At 40.2% G+C, this 27,587-nt stretch overlaps 1 protein-coding gene across 4 annotated transcripts in view; it reads left to right on the forward strand.

The window, feature by feature from the left end:
• The window catches only part of BRCC3 (BRCA1/BRCA2-containing complex subunit 3), a gene marked incomplete at both ends in the record, with an annotated part of 81,545 nt that extends 69,481 nt beyond the window's left edge, over positions 1-12,064 (forward strand). For all 4 annotated transcript variants that reach the window (XM_079728237.1, XM_079728236.1, XM_079728238.1 and 1 more), the window contains 3 exons: positions 721-852; positions 1,350-1,393; positions 11,913-12,064. In XM_079728237.1, coding sequence (XP_079584363.1) covers positions 721-852; positions 1,350-1,393; positions 11,913-12,064 — 328 coding nt within the window. The remainder of the gene's footprint in view (positions 1-720; positions 853-1,349; positions 1,394-11,912) is intronic.
• Positions 12,065-27,587: the final 15,523 nt, after the last annotated feature.

Here is a 27,587-nt window from a genome sequence, read left to right on the forward strand (position 1 = left end):
ATGTATATATACATACCATTTGCAAAAACATGGATCAACCTGGACATTATGCTGAGTGAAATAAGTCCGAGAAAGACAAATAATGCAATGCATGCTCTCACTTATATGTGGAATCTAAGAGTCAAACTAATAGACCCAGAGAGTAGAATGGTGGTGCTGTGGCACGGGGGGTAGAGGGGAGAATGAGGAAGTATTGGTCTAAGGCAGTGGTCCCCAAGCTTTTTGGCACCAGGGACCGGTTTCATGGAAGACAGTTTTTCCACAGGTGTGGGTGGAGGGGGGACGGTTCAGGCGGGAATGTGAGCATTGGGGAGCGACAGGGAGCGGCAGATGAAGCTTCCTTCGCTCGTCCACCACTCACCTCCTCCTCCACAGACCGGTACTGGTCAGCTGCCCAGGGGTTGGGGACCCCTGGTCTAAGGGTACAAAGTTCTAGGATAAATGAGTTCTGGCGATTTGATGTACAACATGGTGATTTTGTACTTGAAATTTGTTAAGAAGGTAGATCTTAAATGTTAAATTGCCACAAAAAAGGTAATTATGTGAGGTAATGGATATGTTAATTAGCTTGAGTGTGGTGATCATTTCTGAATGTGTATATATATCGTAATATCAATTTGTACACCTTAAGTATATACATATAATTCCTATTTGTCAATTATACCTCAGTAAAGCTGGAAAAAGAATAACAAAAACTGACCTGAACTGACTGTCTTACAGGTATGAGAGAATTGAAATTCCAATTCATATTGTACCTCATGTGACCATTGGGAAAGTGTGCCTTGAGTCAGCAGTTGAGCTACCCAAGATCCTGTGCCAAGAGGAGCAGGATGCATATAGGAGGATCCACAGGTAGAGACCCTCACTGCTCCTCTTCCCGATTCTCGGGCCTGGTCCCTGTTCTCCTCTCCTGTCCTTTCATCTTTAGCAGCTCAAGCTGTGAGCCCCCTTTCCTTTCAGCTCTCTGTGAGAAAGTCATCACATGGCTCACCCTGTATGATAACAATGTCTTTAACACTTGTTTCTCTCCTGGTGCACTTTGGATTCTTCTGGGGCAAAGACACATTTTTTAGTTGTTAAAAATAACATCTTAGTAGCCCTGTTGCCAAGTACTGTGTACTATAGGAAGGCTTCAGCAAAAGATAGTAATTTCAAAATTATTTCTTTGAATTATCTCAACATTCTGAATAAAATTACATCCCCCAAATCATGAAAAATGGAACAATAATGGGAAGTTCAATGATACATATTTATCTAATCTGGTTGGCAGAGGTCTGTAGCAGACCACTGCCAAACGGATTAGATGAACTGCTGCTTTGCTACTAACCTAAACTATTTTATCCCTTTAGCCTTACACATCTGGACTCAGTAACCAAGATCCATAATGGCTCAGGTAAGATTTTTTTTCTCAAGTACAGGCAGTGAAATACTCACATGACAGAAGCAAATTTACTTGAAGTGACTGAAGTGATGAGTACGAATTACCCTTGAGTTTTCTTTCCCAACTAATCCTGCTCCCAACTTTTCTATTGAATCCTGTGGACCACTGAATACTATACATGACTGGACATGTTTAACACCAGTTCTCAGGGAGACAGGGAGGGCCCCAATTTGTTGTGTTTGCAAGTTTCCATAGTGTAACACGCCTACTGTGGCTGATTTCAAACAACTAACATGGCCGTAACCAGTTTGCAAACTTCCTGAAATTTCAACAGTTGGCTCTTGTGAGCCGGTTTCCAGCATATCAGTACCAGCCTATTGTGGTGGGAGTTGAAAGAGATGAATAGACAGACAGACAGACATAAAAGGGAGAGCATGAGGGAGATCTTTTCGTGTAAGTAAATATATAAGGAATTCCTATACAAGGCCAAGGATTTCTGCTCAATACGATATACACACTAAATCACTTTTCCCAACATACACACCTACCCACCCACACCTTTTGACTAACCCTGACTCCCAGGCCATTCTGGCAAAGTCACTAGGAGGGAAGAAAAGGAGGCTTCCAAGTATTATAGGCAAGTACTTTGAGAGAAAAAGACAGAGATGGCTTGGTTTATCTGTCCCATCACTTTTATCTGGAGGTATAACATGGCAAAGAGTTAATAATAAAGCCACAGCAATTAAAAAATATATTGATAATTCAAACATGGTCAGCTACATCAGTAGAACTGAATAGAGCCCATGTATGCGTATTTAAGAATTTATGTCTAAGAAAGATGTTACTTCAAATCAATTTTAAAAAGGATGGACTTCCGGGGAAGATGGCGGAAGAGTAAGATGCGGAGCTCACCTTCCTCCCCATTGATACACCAGAAATACAGCTACACGTGGAACTCCTACAGAACACCTACTGAACACTGACAGAAGACCTCAGACCTCCCAAAAGGCAAGAAACTCCCCACGTACCTGGGTAGGGCAAAGTGGAGAGATTCCCGCACAGAGGATCGGTGCCGACCGGCACTCACCAGACCGAGAGGCTTGTCTGCTCGCCTGCCGGGGTGGTCGGGGCTGGGAGCTAAGGCTCGGGCTTCGGTCAGAGCTCAGGGAGAGGACTGGGGCTGGCGGCGTGAACACAGCCTGAAGTGGCTAATGCGCCACAGCTAGCCAGGAGGGAGTCCGGGAAAAAGTCTGGACCTGCCGAAGAGGCAAGAGACTTTTTCTTCCCTCTTTGTTTCCTGGTGCGCGAGGAGAGGGGATTAAGAGCGCTACTTAAAGGAGCTCCAGAGACGGGCGCGAGCCGCGGCTGAAAGCGCGGACCCCAGAGACGGGCGTGGGACGCTGGGGAGGCTGCTACCGCCGCCAAGAGGCCTGTGTGCGAGCACAGGTCACCGTCCACGCTCCCCTTCCAGGGAGCCTGTGCAGCCCGTCACTGCCGGGGTCCTGGGATCCAGGGACGGCTTCCCTGGGAGAGCGCACGGCGCGCCACGGGCTGGTGTAACGTCACGCTGGCCTCTGCTGCCGCAGGCTCGCCCTGCACTCCGTGCCCCTCTGAGTGAACCAGAGTCCCCGAAGCAGCTGCTCCTTTGACCCTGTCCTGAGCGAAGAACAGACGCCCTCCAGCGACCTACACACAGAGGTGGAGCCAAATCCAAAGCTGAGACGCGGGAGCTCTGAGAACAAAGAAGAGAAAGGGAAATCTCTCCCAGCAGCCTCAGAAGCAGCGGATTAAAGCTCCATAATCAACTTGATGTACCCTGCATCTGTGGAATACATGAATAGACAATGAATCATCCCAAATTGAGGAGCCAGGAGTCAGTGCTGTGCCTCTGAGGTGGGAGAGCCAACTTCAGGACACTGGTCCACAAGAGACCTCCCAGCTCCACATAATATCAAATGGCAAAAATCTTCCAGAGATCTCCATCTCAACACCAGCACCCAGCTTCACTCAACGACCAGCAAGCTACAGTGCTGGACACCCTATGCCAAACAACTAGCAAGACAGGAACACAACACCACCCATTAGCAGAGAGGCTGCCTAAAATCATAAAAAGTCCACAGACACCCCAAAACACACCACCAGACGTGGACCTTCCCACCAGAAAGACACCATCCAGCCTTATGCACCAGAACACAGGCACTAGTCCCCTCCACCAGGAAGCCTACACAACCCACTGAACCAACCTTAGCCACTGGGGACAGACACCAAAAACAATGGGAACTACGAACCTGCAGCCTGCAAAAAGGAGACCCCAAACACAGTAACATAAGCAAAATGAGAAGACAGAAAAACACACAGCAGGAGAAGGAGCAAGATAAAAACCCACCAGACCTAACAAATGAAGAGGAAATAGGCAGTCTACCTGAAAAAGAATTCAGAATAATGATAGTAAAGATGATCCAAAATCTTGGAAATAGAATAGACAAAATGCAAGAAACAGTTAACAAGGACCTAGAAGAACTAAAGATGAATCAAGCAACAATTAGAAACACAATAAATGAAATTAAAGATACTCTAGATGGAATCAATAACAGAATAACTGAGGCAGAAGAACGGATAAGTGACCTGGAAGATAAAATAGTGGAAATAACTACTGCAGAGCAGAAGAAAGAAAAAAGAATGAAAAGAACTGAGGGGCTTCCCTGGTGGCGCAGTGGTTGAGAGTCCGCCTGCCGATGCAGGGGACACGGGTTCGTGCCCCGGTCCGGGAAGATCCCACATGCCGCGGAGCGGCTGGGCCCGTGAGCCATGGCCGCTGAGCCTGCGCGTCCGGAGCCTGTGCTCCGCAACGGGAGAGGCCACAACAGTGAGAGGCCCGCGTACTGAGGAAAAAAAAAAAAAAAGAAAAGAAAAGAACTGAGGACAGTCTCTGAGACCTCTGGGACAACATTAAATGCACCAACATTCAAATTATAGGGGTCCCAGAAAAGAAGAGAAAAAGAAAGGCACTGAGAAAATATTTGAAGAGATTATAGTTGAAAACTTCCCTAATATGGGAAAGGAAATAGTTAATCAGGTCCAGGAGGCACAGAGAGTCCCATACAGGATAAATCCAAGGAGAAATATGCCAAGACACATATTAATCAAACTGTCAAAAATTAAATACAAAAAAAACATATTAAAAGCAGCAAGGGAAAAACAACAAATAACACACAAGGGAATCCCCATAAGGTTAACAGCTGCTCTTTCAGCAGAAACTCTGCAAGCCAGAAGGGACTGGCAGGACATATTTAAAGTGATGAAGGAGAAAAACCTGCAACCAAGATTACTCTACCCAGCAAGGATCTCATTCAGATTTGCTGGAGAAATTAAAACGTTTACAGACAAGCAAAAGCTGAGAGAGTTCAGCACCACCAAACCAGCTTTACAACAAATGCTAAAGGAACTTCTCTAGGCAAGAAACACAACAGAAGGAAAAGACCTACAATAACGAACCCAAAACAATTAAGAAAATGGGAATAGGAACATACATATCGATAATTACCTTAAATGTAAATGGACTAAATGCTCCCACCAAAAGACACAGATTGGCTGAATGGATACAAAAACAAGACCCATATATATGCTGTCTACAAGAGACCCACTTCAGACCTAGAGACACATACAGACTGAAAGTAAGGGGATGGAAAAAGATATTCCATGCAAATGGAAACCAAAAGAAAGCTGGAGTAGCAATTCTCATATCAGACAAAATAGACTTTAAAATAAAGACTATTAGAAGAGACAAAGAAGGACACTACATAATGATCAAGGGATCGATCCAAGAAGAAGATATAACAATTGTAAATATTTATGCACCCAACAGAGGAGCACCTCAATACATAAGGCAAATACTAACAGCCATAAAAGGGGAAATTGACAGTAACATATTCATAGTAGGGGACTTTAACACCCCACTTTCACCAATGGACAGATCATCCAAAATGAAAATAAATAAGGAAACACAAGCTTTAACTGATACATTAAACAAGATGGACTTAGTTGATATTTATAGAACATTCCATCCAAAAACAACAGAATACACATTTCTCTCAAGTACTCATGGAACATTCTCCAGGATAGATCATATCTTGGGTCACAAATCAAGCCTTAGTAAATTTAAGAAAATTGAAATTGTATCAAGTATCTTTTCCGACCACAACGCTATGAGACTAGATATCAATTACAGGAAAAGATCTGTAAAAAATACAAACACATGGAGGCTAAACAATACACTACTTAATAACGAAGTGATCACTGAAGAAATCAAAGAGGAAATAAAAAAATACCTAGAAACAAATGACAATGGAGACACGACGACCCAAAACCTATGGGATGCAGCAAAAGCAGTTCTAAGAGGGAAGTTTATAGCAATACAATCCCACCTTAAGAAACAGGAAACATCTCGAATAAACAACCTAACCTTGCACCTAAAGCAATTAGAGAAAGAAGAACAAAAACACCCCAAAGTTAGCAGAAGGAAAAAAATCATAAAAATCAGATCAGAAATAAATGAAAAAGAAATGAAGGAAAAGATAGCAAAGATCAATAAAAGTAAAAGCTGGTTCTTTGAGAAGATAAACAAAATTGATAAACCATTAGCCAGACTCATCAAGAAAAAAAGGGAGAAGACTCAAATCAATAGAATTAGAAATGAAAAAGGAGAAGTAACAACTGACACTGCAGAAATACAAAAGATCATGAGAGATTACTACAAGCAACTCTATGCCAATAAAATGGACAACCTGGAAGAAATGGACAAATTCTTAGGAATGCACAACCTGCCAAGACTGAATCAGGAAGAAATAGAAAATATGAACAGACCAATCACAAGCACTAAAATTGAAACTGTGATAAAAAATCTTCCAACAAACAAAACCCCAGGACCAGATGGCTTCACAGGCGAATTCTATCAAACATTTAGAGAAGAGCTAACACCTATCCTTCTCAAACTCTTCCAAAATATAGCAGAAGGAGGAACACTCCGAAACTCATTCTACGAGGCCACCATCACCTTGATACCAAAACCAGACAAGGATGCCCCAAAGAAAGAAAACTACAGGCCAGTATCACTGATGAACATAGATGCAAAAATCCTCAACAAAATACTAGCAAACAGAATCCAACAGCACATTAAAAGGATCATACACCATGATCAAGTGGGGTTTATTCCAGTAATGCAAGGATTCTTCAATATACACAAATCAATCAATGTGATACACATTAACAAATTGAAGGAGAAAAACCATATGATCATTTCAATAGATGCAGAGAAAGATTTCGACAAAATTCAACACCCATTTATGATAAAAACCCTGCAGAAAATAGGCATAGAGGGAACTTTCCTCAACATAATAAAGGCCATATATGACAAACCCACAGCGAACATTGTCCTCAATGGTGAAAAAGTGAAACCATTTCCACTAAGATCAGGAACAAGACAAGGTTGCCCACTCTCACCACTCTTATTCAACATAGTTTTGCAAGTTTTAGCCACAGCAGTCAGAGAAGATAAGGAAATAAAAGGAATCCAAATTGGAAAAGAAGAATTAAAGCTGTCACTGTTTGCAGATGACATGATACTATACATAGAGAATCCTAAAGATGCTACCAGAAAACTACTAGAGCTAATCAATGAATTTGGTAAAGTAGCAGGATACAAAATTAATGCACAGAAATCTCTGGCATTCCTATATACTATTGATGAAAAATCTGAAAGTGAAATCAAGAAAACACTCCCATTTACCACTGCAGCAAAAAGAATAAAATATCTGGGAATAAACCTACCTAAGGAGACAAAAGACCTGTATGTAGAAAAATTATGAGACACTGATGAAAGAAATTAAAGATGATACAAATAGATGGAGAGATATACCATGTTCTTGGATTGGAAGAATCAACATTGTGAAAATGACTCTACTACGCAAAGCAATCTACAGATTCAATGCAATCCCTTTCAAACTACCACTGCCATTTTTCACAGAATTAGAACAAAAAATTTCACAATTTGTATGGAAACACAAAAGACCCCGAATAGCGAAAGCAATCTTGAGAACGAAAAACGGAGCTGGAGGAATCAGGCTCCCTGACTTCAGACTATACTACAAAGCTACAGTAATCAAGACAGTATGGTACTGGCACAAAAACAGAAAGATAGATCAATGCAACAGGATAGAAAGCCCAGAGATAAGCCCACGCACATATGGTCACCTTATCTTTGATAAAGGAGGCAGGAATGTACAGTGGAGAAAGGAGAGCCTCTTCAATAAGTGGTGCTGGGAAAACTGGACAGGGACATGTAAAAGTATGAGATTAGATCACTCCCCAACACCATACACAAAAATAAGCTCAAAATGGATTAAAGACCTAAATGTAAGGCCAGAAACTATCAAACTCTTAGAGGAAAACCTAGGCAGAACACTGTATGACATAAATCACAGCAAGATCCTTTTTGACCCACCTCCTAGAGGAATGGAAATAAAGACAAAAATAAACACATGGGACCGAATGAAGCTCAAAAGCTTTTGCACAGCAAAGGAAACCATAAACAAGACCAGAAGACAACCCTCAGAATGGGAGAAAATATTTTCAAATGAAGCAACTGGCAAAGGATTAATCTCCAAAATTTATAAGCAGCTCATGCAGCTCAATAACAAAAAAACAAACAACCCAATCCAAAAATGGGCAGAAGACCTAAATAGACATTTCTCCCCAGAAGATATACAGACTGCCAACAAACACATGAAAGAATGCTCAACATCTTTAATCTTTAGAGAAATGCAAATCAAAACTACAATGAGATATCATCTCACACCAGTCAGAATGGCCATCATCAAAAAATCTAGAAACAATAAATGCTGGAGAGGGTGTGGAAAAAAGGGAACACTCTTGCACTGCTGGTGGAAATGTGAATTGGTACAGCCACTATGGAGAACGGTATGGAGGTTCCTTAAAAAACTACAAATAGAACTACCATATGACCCAGCAATCCCACTACTAGGCATATACCCTGAGAAAACCATAATTCAAAAAGAGTCATGTACCAAAATGTTCATAGCAGCCCTATTTACAATAGCCCAGAGATGGAAACAACCTAAGTGTCCATCATCAGATGAATGGATAAAGAAGATGTGGCACATATATACAATGGAATATTACTCAGCCATAAAAAGAAATGAAATTGAGCTATTTGTCATGAGGTGGATAGACCTAGAGTCTGTCATACAGAGTGAAGTAAGTCAGAAAGAGAAAGACAAATACCGTATGCTAACACATATATATGGAATTTAAGAAGAAAAAAAATGTCATGAAGAACCTAGGGGTAAAACAGGAATAAAGACACAGACCTACTAGAGAATGGACTTGAGGATATGGGGAGGGGCAAGGGTAAGCTGTGACAAATTGAAAGAGAGGCATGGACATATATACACTACCAAGCGTAACGTAGATAGCTAGTGGGAAGCAGCCGCATAGCACAGGGAGATCAGCTCGGTGCTTTGTGACCGCCTGGAGGGGTGGGATAGGGAGGGTGGGAGGGAGACGCAAGAGGTAGGGGATATGGGAATATATGTATATGTATAACTGATTCACTTTGTTATAAAGCAGAAACTAACACACCATTGTTAAGCAATTATACTCCAATAAAGATGTAAAAATAAATAAATAAATAAAACTAAAAACTAAAAAAAAAAAAGGATGGATTGTTCACTAAATAGTGTTGGGACAGTTCATTTGTTTCTTAGTTTATACTTCTATTTCCATTTGGGAAAAAATAAATTCCTACTTAATGCCCTACACAAAAAATAAATTCCAGATATATTGAAACTTATACTATTAAATATATTACAAGCACTTTGGAAAGAGATTGGCAATTACAACTACCAAATGTCCCACCAGTTCCTCTCCTAGGCATATACCCCAAAGAGTTGAAAACAGGTGTTCAAACAAAAACTTGTATAGGAATGTTTGTAGCATTATTCACAATAGCCAAAAAGTGGGAACACCCAATTGTCTGTCAGTGAGTGAATGGATAAACAAAGTGTGATCCATGCATACAACAAGGTATTGCTCAGCAATGGAAAGAACACACTACTGATACATGAACAACCTGGATGAATCTCATTATGCCAACTGAAAGAAGTATCACACAAAGTGCTACATACTCTATAGTTCCATTTATATGAAATTCAAGAATAGGCTAAACTACCCTATGGTGACAGCAAATGGATCAGTAGCTGCTGTGGCCCAAGGTGAAGGGGCACAGGCTGCAGAGGGAACCCAGAGGGGCCTCTGGGCTGATGGAAATGCCCTGTATCTTGACTGGAGGGTGGTTAAAAGGGGTATGCATTTGTCAAAACTCACTGAACTGTACCCTTAAAATGGGGTCATTTATTGTCTGTAAATTATACCCCAATAAAGCTCATTAAAAGTTAAAAATACAGGAGGAAAATATAAGGAAGTCACAAAAGACTGACTAAATAAGAATTAAAGACTTTTATAGAGCCCTACAGAAAAATCAAATTGTTCATAATAATCTATAAAAGAAGTATGGATTAAGGTAAAGTCATCAGGTTTTCTCCTTTTCTTTCGACAAAGATTAAATTGACAGAGAATTAGATGAGGATGTGAGGGAAGTGAACACTCCCATATACTGTTCCTGGAGGTATAATTTTTAAATATATGTGGACTTGAATCTAGCAATTCCACTTCAAAAAATGTATCCTTCAAAAATTTGTAGGACAAATGTGCAAAAATAAAGGGATATTAATCGCAGTCTTTATAATAGCAAAAAATTGGATGCCACTGAAAGGTCCATCAATAGAAGACTTATTAAATTGGTACATCCATTCTGATGAATACTGTACAGCCGTTAAGAAGGAAAGGTAGTTCTTTATCAACACAGGAAGATGTCTATGGCTTATTGTTATGTGAGGTAAAAGTAACGTCCAAAATCATACAGTTTTTTTTAACTTAATTTAAAAAAATTGGGCTTCCCTGGTGGCGCAGTGGTTGAGAATCTGCCTGCCAGTACGGCGGACACGGGTTTGACCCATGGTCTGGGAATATCCCACATGCCGCGGAGCAACTGGGCCTGTGAGCCACAACTACTGAGCCTGTGCGTCTGATGCCTGTGCTCCGCAATAAGAGAGGCCACGACAGTGAGAGGCCCACACACCACGATGAAGAGCGGCCCCCGCTCGCCGCAACTAGAGAAAGCCTTCACACAGAAACGAAGACCCAACACAGCCAAAAATAAATAAATAAATTTATTTTAAAAAAAATATATATAGCACTCTGAGGTCGATAATAAAAAAAACAAAAACAAAAAAAAAACCACCACAGATTCCAAGGCCTGTCTTAAGAGAGTCTGTAATTCAGTGATGTGAAAGTGGGGCCCCCAAATCTTTTTCAAAAAAAAAATTTTTTTTAACATCTTTATTGGAGTATAACTGCTTTACAAATGTTGTGTTCGTTTCTGCTAACAAAGTGAATCAGCTGTACATATACATATATCCCCATATCTCCTCCCTCTTGCTTCTCCCTCCCACCCTCCCTTATCCCACCCCTCTAGGTGGTCACAGAGCACCGAGCTGATCTCCCTGTGCTATGCGGCTGCTTCCCACTAGCTATCTGTTTTACATTTGGGAGTGTATGTATGTCCATGCCACTCTCTCCCTTCATGCCAGCTTACCCTTCCCCCTCTCCATGTCCTCAAGTCCACTCTCTACACCTGTGTCTTTATTCCTGTCCTGCCCCTAGGTTCATCAGAACCATTTTTATTAAAAAGTATATATACATATGCACACAAGTTCACACACATATACATATATCTTGGAAGGTATACCCCACAATTTTACAGTGGTCATTTTAATAAGTCATGTATCATAAGAGAGAAAAAGATATTTCCATTAGGCAGAATTTGTTTTATAAAGAGGGCCACAGAATCTGTCTTCCTGTGAAGCTGAGCATTCCTAGGAAGACGTGAAAGGTGATCACTCCCTTCATCTCTCTGCTTTTTCCTCATTTTAAAAGAGGAGCTTTCAGGTGAGTTGCATTAATGTATTCTTCAATGTATGTAACACTTGGTAAGCAATTTTCTTTCTGAACTCGTGAAAAATTAAGTTGCAGAAGACAGAGTTCTAGCTCACTGGGAAGCTATGTTCATTCACAGTGAGAAGGTATGAGAGCTGGGGAAAGAGACCCTTCTGTAGCTCTTACCCTTTTGCTATGGAAGTAAAAAGCTGGATATATTTCTGCTCTCTGCATAGCAAGGCTTCTGTCTGGCTTATGGATCCAGGGATGTTCAGGATGGCCTCCGAATAGGTATCCTCTTTGCTCAGCTCTCCTGCCTTTCCCCTGGCTGCCCATACAAAGTTGTCTGCCAGTTCTACTTCTGCACTTTTTCTATGTTCTCCTCCTTCCCCCTCTTTCTGTACTCACTGTTGGGCGCTACTGGTGGTGGATTGTTATCTCTGTGTTTTTCCTATTGAAGTGTTTACCAAGAACCTGTGCAGTCAGATGTCGGCAGTCAGCGGGCCTCTACTGCAGTGGCTGGAGGACAGACTGGAGCAAAACCAACAGCATTTGCAGGAGTTGCAACAAGAAAAGGAAGCGCTTATGCAAGAACTTTCTTCTTTAGAATAAAGCAGGAGACAAAATGAAGTAAGAAACTTTTGTTTTCCAATTTGTGTAGTAAACATGGTCTGAAAATTCATATACAGGAGATGTGTAGGCAGACGATGGAGCAGCTCTTTTTATATCCCAATGGGTGCGTTTTATGCATACAATAAACAAACATAAGATGTCTTCCTAAAAGTTTTATTAGGGTTTAATGAACCCTCCTACTTGGAACCGGCCTACAAAGAGCATATGCAGGGTGATTTAAGTAGAATATGAAAGTTTTTTTTAAAGGCTATGCAAGGTACATTGGCAAGGACATCCTGTAATAAAATGTCTGGGGAGTATATTTCAAATGTTTATTTTTTCTCTAGAATAAGCTAAAGGAATAAGAGTATTTAATGTTCAGTTTTGTAGTTATGATGCTGATGTTGGACAAATAAACAAGTACACAAGGGTTAGTGGAAGTTAAGGTGACTCATCAGCACCCCACCTCTATTCTTTGCCCCCATTGAGAGGCATATGTCTTATGTCTTCCTTCTTGATCTCTAAAATAGGTATTCTGAGATACCTAGCAAAGGTTGAGTCTATGTGGGTGCTCTTTCTAACCAAAAACATGAGTTCTAGCATATTTGGCTCTGAAGCAAACTCCTATTGAGCAGATCCTATTTCCCTAACAATTTGCAGTATAATATAAATGTGTTTTTCCAGAAACATTCAGGACTTAGGATGTAACAAAAATCATGCTTTAAAAAGTTCTGTTGCAAGCTTCTTACTATGTGTAACCACAAATGCTAAGTGTGTCTTCAGAAAAGAGCCAAGCCTACTGCAGACCAGAAATTAAAGTGGGAATTGGAGGAGTTAGAAAGAAAGAAAACAAAGAAAGCCCCAATCCCAACAACAGTGACAAAGGGTTGTTTTTGGTTTTGTTTTCTCTTCTTGTTTCTCCCTAAATTATTGTTTTTCAAATTTCAAAGTACAGTCCGGAACTACATGCACCATAATCATTTGGAGGTCAAACTTCAACTCTGGGAGTGGAACCCAGAAATCTTCATGAACTCCCCTAGGGCATATGTAGTGTAAATGTTGTATTTTCCCTAATTTCCCACAGCCACAGTTCTTCTCTATTCTTTTCTTTCCCTGTAGGAAGGATGAAAATATCCAGGTGTAAAATTAATTAAGCCAAATCAATTTTGAAGAAGAAAAATTTGGAAGACTCACATTACCTGACTTCAAGACTTACTATAAACTTACAGTAATCAAGACAGTGTGGTATATGCCCAACTGGTTTTGACAAAGGTACAAAAGCAATTCAGTGGAGGAAGGATAGTCTTTTCAACATATGATGCTGGTGCAGTTGGCAAAGAAAATGAACTTTGACCTAAACTGCATTGAAAATTAATTGAAAAATAATTAATTTTAATTGAAAATGTATCATGAACTTAATTAAGTTAATTGAAAAATTAATTGAAAATGTATCATGAACTTAGATGTAAGATGTAAAACTTTCGGGAAAAAAAATCATAGAAAGATCTTTAGGATCGTGGTGGGCTAGGCAACAGGTTCTTCTTGGCCTTCATCCCAAAAGCACAATCATGAAAGGAAAAAGTTGATACTGTATATTGGACTTCATCAAAATGAAAAACTTTTGCTCTGCCAAAAATTTAAGAGGAGGAAATTATTCAGAGAAATTACTTGCAAACCATTTATCTAGAATAAAGTCAAGAGTAAAAAACAAACAATCCAATTAGAAAATGAGCAGAAGACATGAGTAGACATAGCACTAAAGAGGGTGTATCGAAGGCAAGCAAGCACAGGAAAAGATGTTGAACTTCATTAGCCATCAGGGAATGCAAATTAAAACCACAATGAATTATGACTACATAATTATCAGAATGGCTAAAGAAAAAACAGTGAAAATACCAGATTCAGTTGAGCATACAAACTGGATCTCTCATACACTGCTGAACAGAATGTAAAACGGAAAGCCACTCTGAAAAAAAGAGTTTGAAAATTTCTAATAAAGTTAAACATACATGTACGTTATTACCCAGCAATTGCTGTCCTGGACATTTATCCCAAAGAAATGAGACCTATTTTGGCACAGAAACTTCTGTACAGACATTCTTGGCAGTTTCATTTGTAATAGCCCCAAACTGGAAACAACCCAGATGACCTGCAGTTGAGTGTGTGGTTAAACCAACCATCCACACCATGCAATACTACTCTGCAATGAAAAGGAACAGACTGTTGATACACACGACTTGGATGGACCTCAAGGGTATAATGATGAATGAAAAACAGCCAGTCTTAAAAGCTCACATACTGTATGACTGCATTTGTATAAATTCTTGACATGACAAAATTATAGAAGTGAAGAACAGATTAATGGTTGACAGGGATAGGGACTGGAGGGGGTATGGGATATGGGTGACTATAAAGGGATAACACAAGGAATTATTTGTGCTGATGGAACAGTTCTGTATCTTGATTGTGGTGTTTATTACATGAATCTATATCTGTGCTAAAACCATATAGACCTACACACACCCACAAATGAATGCATGTAAAATTTGGTGAAACCAAATAAGGTCTATAGTCTAGTTAGCAGTATTCTACCATTGTCAATATGTTGGTTTTGAAGATGTACAATTGTTATGTGTAAGATCTTACCACTGGAGGAAACTGGGTGAAGGGCACATGGGACTCCCTGTACTATTTTTGCAACTTCCTGTTAATCTATAATTATTGCAAAATAAAAAGTTGTAAGTATTAAATAAGGAACTAGGAGGTATGGTATGTATTTTGTGAAATAAGTGATAAAATCTGAGGGGAATAAAATGATTTGAATATTTTTACAGGCCAACCTTCTGTACATGTCCCTTCTAAGCTGTTTACATTGACAGAGTTATGGCAATTTGAAATTCTTTTTCTAACCTGATAATTCGAGTTGTAATCTGTAAAACAGGAATGTGGGGAGAGGAGGCAGGTACATGGAAGTGTCAAAGTACCTGGTGGCTGAGGAAGCAGGGCTGGGATTACTGCATGAGGGCCTTGGTGGGGAACATCTAGTGAAAGCTGTGTTGTGCAGCCAGCAATCAGGTACATTAAACAAGTAAGTCAGCTGATGGAGCAAATAAGTAAATGTTTTGAGGAAAGTGGAGACTAGGTTTGTCAGTGTCAGAGAAATGACTTATAAACATGAAAAGGGGAGGAGCTTCAAGATGGCGGAAGAGTGAGACGCAGAGATCACCTTCCTCCCCACAAATACATCAGAAATACACCTACATGTGGAACAACCCCTACAGAACATCTACTAAATGCTGGCAGAAGAACTCAGACCTCCCAAAAGGCAAGAAACTCCCCACGTACCTGGGTAGGGCAAAAGAAAAAAGGAAAAACAGAGACAAAAGAATAGGGACGGGACCTGCACCAGTGGGAGGGAGCCGTGAAGGAGGAAAGGTTTCCACACACTAGGAAGGCCCTTCGCAGGTAGAGACTGCGGGTGGCGGAGGGGCGGGGAGCTTCGGAGCCACAGAGGAGAGCGCAGCCACAGGGGTGTGGAGGGCAAAGCAGAGAGATTCCCGCACAGAGGATCGGGGCCGACCAGCACTCACCAGCCCGAGAGGCTTGTCTGCTCACCCGCTGGGGTGGGGCGGGGCTGGGAGCTGAGGCTCGGGATTTGGAGGTCGGATCCCAGGGAGAAGACTGGGGTTGGCGGCGTTAACACAGCCTGAAGGGGCTCGTGCGCCACAGCTGGCCAGGAAGGAGTCCGGGAAAAAGTCTGGAACTGCCGAAGAGGCCATTGTTTCGGGGTGCGGGAGGAGAGGGGATTCAGAACACCGCCTAAATGAGCCCAAGACGGGCGCGAGCCACGGCGATCAGCACAGACCCCAGAGACGGGCACGAGACGCTAAGGCTGCTGCTGCCGCCACCAAAAAGCCTGTGTGCAAGCACAGGTCACTGTCCACACCTCCCCTCCCGGAAGCCTGTGCAGCCCGCCACTGCCAGGGTCCCGGGATCCAGGGACAACTTCCCGGGGAGAGCGCACGGCGCGCCTCTGGCTGGTGCAACGTCACTCTGCCTCTGCCGCCACAGGCTCGCCCCGCATCTGTACCCCTCCCTCCCCCCGGCCTGAGTGAGCCAGAGCCCCCAAATCAGCGGCTCCTTTAACCCCGTCCTGTCTGAGCGAAGAACAGACGCCCTCAGGTGACCTACACGCAGACGTGGGGCCAAATCCAAAGCTGAGCCCCAGGAGCTGTGCGAACAAAGAAGAGAAAGGGAAACTCTCCCAGCAGCCTCAGAAGCAGCGGATTAAAGCTCCACAATCAACTTGACGTACCCTGCATCTGTGGAATACAACAAATCATCCCAAAATTGAGGCAGTGGACTTTGGGAGCAATGATACATTTTTTCCCCTTTTTCACTTTTTGTGAGTGTGTATGTGTATGCTTCTGTGTATGATTTTGTCTGTATAGCTTTGCTTTTAGCTTTGCTTTTACCATTTGTCCTAGGTTTCTGCCTGTCGGTTTTTTTTTTTTTTAAGTATAGTTTTTAGTGCTTGTTATCATTGGTAATTTGTTTTTTGGTTTGGTTGCTGTCTTCTTATTTTTCTTTCTATTTTTGAATTAAAAAAATTTTTTTTGAATTTTATTTTTTTATACAGCATGTTCTTATTAGTCATCAATTTTATACACATCACTGTATACATGTCAATCCCAATCGCAAAATTCATCACACCACCATCACCCCCCTCCGTGGCTTTCCCCCCTTGGTGTCCATATGTTTGTTCTCTACATCTGTGTCTGGATTTCCACCCTGCAAACCGGTTTATCTGTACCATTTTTCTAGGTTCCACATATATGCGTTAATATACGATATTTCTTTTTCTCTTTCTGATTTCCTTCACTCTGTATGACAATATCTAGATCCATCCACGTCTCTACAAATGACATAATTTCGTTCCTTTTTATGGCCGAGTACTATTCCATTGTATATATGTACCACATCTTCTTTATCCATTCATCTGTCGATGGGCATTTAGGTTGCTTCCATGACCTGGCTATTGTAAATAGTGCTGCAATGAACACTGGGGTGCATGTGTCTCTTTGAATTATGGTTTTCTCTGGGTATATGCCCAGTAGTGGGATTGCTGGGTCATATGATAGTTCTATTTTTAGTTTTTTAAGGAAGCTCCATACTGTTCTCCATAGTGGCTGTATCAATTTACATTCCAACCAACCGTGCACGAGGGTTCCCTTTTCTCCACACCCTCTCCAGCACTTGTTGTTTGTAGATTTTCTGATGATGCCCATTCTAACTGGTATGAGGTGATGCCTCATTGTACTTTTGATTTGCATTTCTCTAATAATTAGTGATGCTGAGCAGCTTTTCATGTGCTTCTTGGCCATCTGTATGTCTTCTTTGAAGAAATGTCTATTTAGGTCTTCTGCCCATTTTTGGATTGGTTTGTTTGTTTTTTTTAAATATAGAGCTGCATGAGCTGTTTATATATTTTGGAGATTAATCGTTTGTCAGTTGCTTCATTTGCAAATATTTTCTCCCATTCTGAGGGTTGTCTTTTCATCTTGTTTATGGTTTCCTTTGCTCTGAAAAAGCTTTTAAGTTTCATTAGGTCCAATTTGTTTATTCTTGTTTTTATTTCCATTACTCTAAGGAGGTAGATCAAAAAATATCTTGCTGGGCTTCCCTGATGGCGCAGTGGTTGAGAGTCCACCTGCCGATGCAGGGGATATGGGTTCGTGCCCCGGTCTGGGAAGATCCCACATGCCATGGAGCGGCTGGGCCTGTGAGCCATGGCCACTGAGCCTGTGCATCCGGAGCCTGTGCTCCACAACGGGAGAGGCCACAACAGTGAGAGGCCCACGTACCGCAAAAAAAAAAAAAAAAAAAAAAAAAATCTTGCTGTGATTTATGTCAAACAGTGTTCTTCCTATGTTTTCCTCTAAGAGATTTATAGTGCCCGGTCTTACATTTAGGTCTCTAATCCATTTTGAGTTTATTTTTGTGTATGGTGTCAGGGAGTGTTCTAATTTCATTCTTTTACATGTAGCTGTCCAGTTTTCCCAGCACCACTTATTGAAAAGACTGTCTTTTCTCCATTGTATATTCTTGCCTCCTTTGTCATAGATTAGTGGACCATAGGTGCATGGGTTTCTCTCTGGGCTTTCTATCCTGTTCCATTGATCTATATTTGTTTTTGTGCCAGTACCATATTGTCTTGATTACTGTAGCTTTGTAGTATAGTCTGAAGTCAGGGAGTCTGATTCCTCCAGCTCTGTTTTTTTCCCTTAAGACTGCTTTGGCTATTTGGGGTCTTTTGTGTTTCCATACAGATTTGAAGATTTTTTGTTCTAGTTGTGTAAAAAATGCCATTGGTAATTTGATAGGGATTGCATGAATCTGTACATTGCTTTGGGTAGTACAGTCATTTTCACAATACTGATTCTTCCAATCCAAGAACATGGTAATATCTCTCCATCTGTTGGTATCATCTTTAATTTCTTTCATCAGTGTCTTATAGTTTTCTGCATACAGGTCTTTTATCTCCCTAGGTGGGTTTATTCCTAGGTATTTTATTCTTTTTGTTGTAATGGTAAATGGGAGTGTTTCCTTAATTTCTCTTTCAGATTTTTCATCATTAGTATATAGGAATTTCTTTACATTAATTTTGTATCCTGCTACTTTACCAAATTCATTGATTAGCTCTAGTAGTTTTCTGGTGGCATCTTTAGGATTCCCAATGTATGGAATCATGTCATCTGCAAACAGTAACAATTTTACTTCTTCTTTTCCAATTTGTATTCCTTTTATTTCTTTTTCTTCTCTGATGGCCGTGGCTAGGACTTCCAAAACTATGTTGAATAATAGTGCTGAGAGTGGACATCCTTCTCTTGTTCCTGATCTTAGAGGAAATGCTTTCAGTTTTTCACCATTGAGAATGATGTTTGCTGTAGGTTTGTCATATATGGCCTTTATTATGTTGAAGTAGGTTCCCTCTATGCCCACTTTCTGGAGAGTTTTTATCATAAATGGGTGTTGAATTTTGTCAAAAGCTTTTTCTGCATCTATTGAGATGATCATATGGTTTTTATTCTTCAATTTGTTAATATGGTGTATCACATTGATTGATTTGCATATATTGAAGAATCCTTGCATCCCTGGGATAAACCCACTTGATCATGGTGTATGATCCTTTCGATGTGTTGTTGGATTCTGTTTGCTAGTATTTGTTGAGGATTTTTGCATCTACATTCATCAGTGTTATTGGTCTGTAATTTTCTTTTTTTGTAATATCTTTGTCTGGTTTTGGTATCAGGGTGATGGTGGCCTCATAGAATGAGTTTGGGAGTTTTCCTTTGCAATTTTTGGAAGAGTTTGAGAAGGATGGGTATTAGCTCTTCTCTAAATGTTTGATAGAATTCACCTGTGAAGCCATCTGGTCCTGGACTTTTGTTTGTTGGAAGATTTTTAATCACAGTTTCAATTTCATTACTTGTGATTGGTCTGTTCATATTTTCTATTTCTTCCTGGTTCCATCTTGGAAGGCTATACCCTTCTAAGAATTTGTCCATTTCTTCCAGGTTGTCCATTTTATTGGCATAGAGTTGCTTGTAGTAGTCTCTTAGGATGCTTTGTATTTCTGTGGTGTCCGTTGTAACTTGTCCTTTTTCATTTCTAATTTTATTGATTTGAGTCCTCTCCTTCTTTTTCTTGTTGAGTCTGGCTAACAGGTTATCAATTTTGCTTATCTCCTCAAAGAACCAGCTTTTAGTTTTATTGATCTTTGCTATTGTTTTCTTCGTTTCTCTTTCATTTATTTCTGCTCTGATCTTTATGATTTCTTTCCTTCTGCTAACTTTGGGTTTTGTTTGTTCTTCTTTCTCTAGTTCCTTTAGGTGTAACGTTAGATTGTTGATTTGACATTCTTCTTGTTTCTTGAGGTAGGCTTGTAGAGCTATAAACTTCCCTCTTAGAAATGCTTTTGCTGCATCCCATAGGTTTTGGATCATTGTGTTTTCATTGTCATTTGTCTCTAGGTATTTTTTGATTTCTTCTTTGATTTCTTCAGTGATCTCTTGGTTATTTAGTAACATATTGTTTAGCCTCCATGTGCTTCGGTTTTTTACGTTTTTACCCTTTAATTGATTTCTAATCTCATAGCATTGTGGTCAGAAAAGACGCTTGATATGATTTCAACTTTCTTAAATTTATGGAGGCTTGATTTGTGACCCAATCTATCCTGGAGAATGTTCCATGAGCACTTGAGAAGAAAGTGTAATCTGCTGTTTTGGGATGGAATGTCCTATAAATATCAATCAAATCTATCTGGTCTATCGTGTCATTTAAAGCTTCTGTTTCCTTATTAATTTTCTGTTTGGATGCCCTGTCTATTGGTGTAAATGAGGTGTTAAAGTCCCCCAGTATTATTGTGTTACTGTTGATTTCCTCTTTTAGAGCTGTTAGCAGTTGCCTTATGTATTGAGGTGCTCCTATGTTGGGTGCATATATATTTATAATTGTTATAGCTTCCTCTTGAATTGATCCCTTGATTATTACATAGTGTCCTTCCTTGTGTCTTGTAACATTCTTTATTTTAAAGTCCATTTTATCTGATATGTATATAGCTACTCCAGCTTTCTTTTGATTTCCATTTGCATGGAATATCTTTTTCCATTCCCTCACTTTCAGTCTGTATTTATCCCTAGGTCTGATGTGGGTCTCTTGTAGACAGCATATATATGGGCCTTGTTTTTGTATCCATTCAGCAAGCCTGTGTCTTTTGGTTGGAGCTTTTAATCCATTCATGTTTAAGGTACTTATTGATATGTATGTTCCTATTACCATTTTCATAATGTTATGGGTTTGTTTTTGTAGGTCCTTTTCTTCTCTTTTGTTTCCCACTTAGAGAAGTTCCTTTAGCATTTGTTGTAGAGCTGGTTTGGTGGTGCTGAATTCTCTTAGCTTTTGCTTGTCTGTAAAGGTTTTGATTTCTCCATCGAATCTGAATGAGATCCTTGCTGTGTAGAGTAATCTTGGTTGTAGGTTCTTCCCTTTCATCACTTTAAGTATATCATGCCACTCCCTTCTGGTTTGTAGAGTTTCTGCTGATAAATCAGCTGTTAACCTTATGGGATTCCCTTGTATGTTAATTGTCGCTTTTCCCTTGCTGCTTTCAATAATTTTTCTTTGTCTTTAATTTTTGCCAATTTCATTACTATGTGTCTTGGCGTGTTTCTCCTTGGGCTTATCCTGTATGGACTCTCTGTGCTTCCTGGACTTGTGTGGCTATTTCCTTTCCCATGTTAGGGAAGTTTTCAACTATAATCTCTTCAAATATTTTCTCGGGTTCTTTCTCTCTCTCTTCTCCTTCTGGGACCCCTATAATGCGAATGTTGTTGCGTTTAATGTTGTCCCAGAGGTCTCTTAGGCTGTCTTCATTTCTTTTCATTCTTTTTTCTTTCGTCTGTTCCGCAGCAGTGAATTCCACCATTCTGTCTTCCAGGTCACTTATCTGTTCTTCTGCCTCAGTTATTCTGCTATTGATTCCTTCTAGTGTAGTTTTCATTTCAGTTACTGTATTGTTCATCTCTGTTTGTTTGTTCTTTAATTCTTCTAGATCTTTGTTAAACACTTCTTGCATCTTCTCAATCTTTGCCTCCATTCTCTTTCCGAGGTCCTGGATCATCTTCACTATCATTATTCTGAATTCTTTTTCTGGAAGATTGCCTATCTCCATTTAATTCAGTTGTTTTCTGTGGTTTTATCTTGTTCCTTCATCTGGTACATAGTCCTCTGCCTTTTCATCTTGTCTCTCTTTCTGTGAATGTGGTTTTTGTTCCACAGGCTGCAGGATTATAGTTCTTCTTGCTTCTGCTGTCTGCCTTCTGGTTGATGAGGCTATCTAAGAGGCTTGTGGAAGTTTCCTGATGGGAGGGACTGGTGGTGGGTAGAGCTGGGTGTTGCTCTGGTGGGCAGAGCTCAGTAAAACTTTAATCCGCTTGTCCACTGGTGTGTAGGACTGAGTTCCCTCCCTGTTGGTTGTTTGGCCTGAGGCGACCCAGCACTGAAGCCTACAGGCTCTTTGGTGGGGCTAATGGTGACCTCTGGGTGGGCTCACGCCAAGGAATACTTCGCAGAACTTCTGCTGCCAGTGTCCTTGTCCCTTGGTGAGCCACAGCTGCCCCCCCGCCTCTGCAGGAGACCCTCCAACACTAGCAGATAGGTCTGGTCAGCCTCCTATGGGGTCACTGCTCCTTCCCCTGGGTCCTGATGCACACACTACTTTGTGTGTGCCCTCCAGGAGTGGATATCTGTTTCCCCCAGTCCTGAAAAGTCCTGCAATCAAATCCCACTAGGCTTCAAAGTCTGATTCTCTAGGAATTCCTCCTCCCATTGCCAGACCCCCAGGTTGGGATGCCTGACGTGTGGCTCAGAACCTTCACTCCACCGGGTGGACTTCTGTGGTATAAGTGTTCTCCAGTTTGTGAGTCACCCACTCAGCAGTTATGAGATTTGATTTTATTATGATAGCGCCCCTCCTACCGTCTCATTGTGGCTTCTCCTTTGTCTCTGCATGTGGAGTATCTTTCTGGGTGAGTTTCGGTGTCTTCCAGTCGATGACAGTTCAGCAGTTAGTTGTGATTCCGGTGTTCTCAAAAGAGGGAGTGAGACAAAGAAAGAAAACTACACCAATATCACTGATGAACATAGATGCAAAAATCCTCAACAAAATACTAGCAAACAGAATCCAACAGCACATTAGAAGGATCATACACCATGATCAAGTGGGGTTTATTCCAGGAATGCAAGGATTCTTCAATATACGCAAATCAATCAACGTGATACACCATATTAACAAATTGAAGGAGAAAAACCATATGATCATCTCAATAGATGTAGAGAAAGCTTTCGACAAATTTCAACACCCATTTATGATAAAAACCCTGCAGAAAATAGGCATAGAGGGAACTTTCCTCAATATAATAAAGGCCATATATGACAGTCCCACAGCCAACATCGTACTCAATGGTGAAAAACTGAAACCATTTCCACTAAGATAAGGAACAAGACAAGGCTGCCCACTCTCACCACTCTTATTCAACATAGTTTTGGAAGTCTTAGCCACAGCAATCAGAGAAGAAAAAGAAATAAAAGGAATCCAAATCGGAAAAGAAGTAAAGCTGTCACTGTTTGCAGATGACATGATACTATACATAGATAATCCTAAAGATGGTACCAGAAAACTACTAGAGCTAATCAATGAATTTGGTAAAGTAGCAGGATACAAAATTAATGCACAGAAATCTCTGGCATTCCTATACACTAATGATGAAAAATCTGAAAGTGAAATCAAAAAAACACTCCCATTTACCACTGCAACAAAAAGAATAAAATAGGAATAAACCTACCTAAGGAGACAAAAGACCTGTATGCAGAAAAGTATAAGACACTGATGAAAGAAATTAAAGATGATACAAATAGATGGAGAGATATACCATGTTCTTGGATTGGAAGAATCAACATTGTGAAAATGACTCTACTACCCAAAGCAATCTACAGATTCAATGCAATCCCTATCAAACTACCACTGGCATTTTTCACAGAACTAGAACAAAAAAATTCACAATTTGTATGGAAACACAAAAGACGCCGAATAGCCAAAGCAATCTTGAGAACGAAAAATGGAGCTGGAGCAATCAGGCTCCCTAACTTCACACTATACTACAAAGCTACAGTAATCAAGACTGGCACAAAAACAGAAATATAGATCAATGGAACAGGATAGAAAGCCCAGAGGTAAACCCATGCACATTTGGTCACCTCATCTTTTATAAAGGAGGCAAGAATATAGAGTGGAGAAGAGACAGACTCTTCAATAAGTGGTGCTGGGAAAACTGGACAGCTACATGTAAAAGAATGAAATTAGAACACTCCCTAACACCATACACAAAAATAAACTCAAAATGGATTAAAGACCTAAATATAAGGCCAGAGACTATCAAACTCTTAGAGGAAAACCTAGGCAGAACACTCTATGACATACATCACCACAAGATCCTTTTTGACCCACCTCCTAGAGAAATGGAAATAAAAACAAAAATCAACAAATGGGACCTAATGAAACTTAAAAGCTTTTGCACAGCAAAGGAAACCATAAACAAGACCAAAAGACAACCCTCAGAATGGGAGAAAATATTTTCAAATGAAGCAACTGACAAAGGATTAAGCTCCAAAATACAAGCAGCTCATGCAACTTAATAAAAAAACAAACAACCCAATCCAAAAATGGGCAGAAGACCTAAATAGAGATTTCTCCAAAGAAGATATACAGATTGCCAACGAACACATGAAAGAATGCTCAAGGGCTTCCCTGGTGGTGCAGTGGTTGGGAGTCCGCCTGCTGATGCAGGGGATGCGGGTTCATGCCCCGGTCCAGGAAGATCCCACATGTCACAGAGCAGCTGGGCCCATGAGCCATGGCTGCTGGGCCTGCGCGTCCGGAGCCTGTGCTCCACATTGGGAGAGGCCACAGCAGTGAGAGGCCCGCGTACAGCAAAAAAAAAAAAAAAAAAAAAAAGAATCCTCAACATCATTAATCATTAGAGAAATGCAAATCAAAACTACAATGCAATATCATCTCACACTGGTCAGAATGGCATCATCAAAAAATCTAGAAACAATAAATGCTGGAGAGGGTGTGGAGAAAAGGCAACACTCTTGCACTGTTGGTGGGAATGTAAATTGATACAGCCACTATGGAGAACAGTATGGAGGTTCCTTAAAAAACTAAAAATAGAACTACCACATGACCCAGCAATCCCACTACTGGGCATATACCCTGAGAAAACCATAATTGAAAAAGAGTAATGTACCAAAATGTTCATTGCACCTCTATTTACAATAGCTAGGACATGGAAGCAACCTAAGTGTCCATAATCAGATGAATGGATAAAGAAGATGTGGCACATATATACAATGGACTATTACTCAGCCATAAAAAGAAATGAAATTGAGTTATTTGTAGTGATGTAGATGGATCTAGAGTCTGTCATACAGAGTGAAGTAAGTCAGAAAGAGAAAAACAAATACCGTATGCTAACACATATATATGGAATCTAAGGGGAAAAAAAAGGTCATGAAGAACCTAGGGGTAAGACTGGAATAAAGACACAGATCTACTAGCGAATGGACTTGAGGATATGGGGAGGGGGAAGGGTAAGCTGTGACAAAGTGAGAGAGTAGCATGGACATATATACACTACCAAACATAAAATAGCTACCTAGTGGGAAGCAGCCGCATAGCACAGGGAGATCAGCTCTGTGCTTTGTGACCACCTAGAGGGGTGGGATATGGAGGGTGGGAGGGAGGGAGACGCAAGAGGGAAGAGATATGGGAACATATGTATATGTATAACTGATTCATTTTGTTATAAAGCAGAAACTAACACACCATTGTAAAGCAATTATACTCCAATAAAGATGTTAAAACAAACAAACAAACATATAAATCACCCTAAAAAAAAACAGGGAGTGACAGCATATCCTTCTACTCTGCCATCTTGAACCTATCTCAACTGTATTTCTATATACTAACGAACTATCTGAAAGAGAAATTAAGAAAACATTGACATATACAATAGCATCAAAAAATATTTAGGAATATATTTAGCCAAGGAGATGAAAGATCTTGTACACTGAAAACTATAAGATATTGATGAAAGAATTTGAAGAAGACACAAATAATTGGAAACATATCCTGTATTCAATAGGAATTCCCTGGTGGTCCAGTGGAGAGGACTCTGCACTTTCACTGCTGAGGGCCTGGGTTCAATCCCTGATGGGGGAACTAAGATCATGCAAGCCAAGTTGTGTGGCCAAAAAAAGAATTATATCATACCCTGTGTTCATGGATTGGAAGAATGAGTGTTGTTAAAATGATCATAATACCTAAAGTGATGTACAGATTTAATTCAATCCCCGTCAAAATTCCAATGGCATTTTTCACAGAAATAGAAGAAAACAATCCTAAAAGTCATATGGAACCACAAAAGACCCCAAATGGCCAAAGTAATCCTGAGCAAGAACAATGCTAGGGGCTTCCTGATTTCAAATGATATTACAAATCTACAGTAATCAAAACACTGTGGCACTGGCATAAAAACAGACACACAGACCAATGGAGTAGAATAGAGTACAGGAATAAACCCCCCCACACACAGTCAGCTAATATTTGACAAGGGAGCCAAGAATGCACAATGGGGAAAGGATAGTCTTTTCCACAGGTGGTGTTGAGAAAACTAGATATCCACATGCAAATGAATGAAACTGGACCACTGTCTTACACCATACACAAAAATAAACTCAAATGAATTAAATACTTAAATGTAAAACCTGAAAGCATAAAACTCCTAGAATTAAACCTAGGTGGATGCTCCTTGACATCCATCTGGGCAATGACTTTTTAGATTTGACACCAAAAGGAAAAGCAACAATAGCAAAAATAAACAAGTGGGACTACATCAAACTAAAAAGCTATACAGCAATGGAAATCATCACCAAAATGAAAAGTCAACCCACAGAATGTGAGAAGGTATTTGTATACCATATATCTGCTAAGAGGTTAGTACCCCAAATATACAAGGAACTTATACAACAATAGCAAAAAAAAACCCCACAAACAATCTAATTTAAGAATAGGCCTGAGACCTGAATAAACATTTTTCCAAAGAAGATATACATATGACCTACAGGCACATAAAGAGATGCTCAGCATTGCGAATCATCAAGGAAATGCAAATCAAAACCACAATAAGGTTATCACCTCACGCCTGTCAGGATGGCTATTATCAAAAAGACAACAAATAACAAGTGTCAGTAAGGATGTGGACAAAAGGGCACCCTCTTGCAGTGTTGATGGGAATATAAACTGGTACAGCCATTATGTAAAAAAGTATGAAGTTTCTTCAAAAAATTAAAAATAGAACTACCATACAATCCAGCAATCCAACTTTTGGGTATATACCTGTAGAAATGAAGTCAGGATCTCAAAGATATATGCATTCCCATGTTTATTGCAGCAATATTCACAACAGTCAAGATATGGAAACAATCTAAATTCCATTGACAGATGAACAAAGAAAATGTGTGTGTATATATATATATATATTTTATATATATATAAAATGCAGCCATTAAAAAGAAGGAAATTGTGCCATTTATGACAATATGGATATACCTCAAGGATATTATGCTAACTAAGTGAAATAAGCCAAGCACAGAAGGACAAATAATGTATGATTTCACTTATATGTGAAATCTGAAAATGTTGAACTTATTTAACCAGAAAGTAGAATGATGTTTGCCAGGGCACTGGGGGGTGGGGGAAATGGGGAGAAGTTGGTCAAAGGGTACAAATTTTCAGTTATAAGATGAATTCATTTTAAAAAAAGATGAATGAGTTCTAGTGATCTAATATACAGCATGGTGACCACAATTAATAATACTGTATACTTGAAATTTGCTAAAA

The sequence above is a fragment of the Hyperoodon ampullatus genome (genome assembly GCF_949752795.1).
Source record: "Hyperoodon ampullatus genome assembly, chromosome: X".
Classification (NCBI taxonomy): Eukaryota; Metazoa; Chordata; class Mammalia; order Artiodactyla; family Ziphiidae; genus Hyperoodon; species Hyperoodon ampullatus.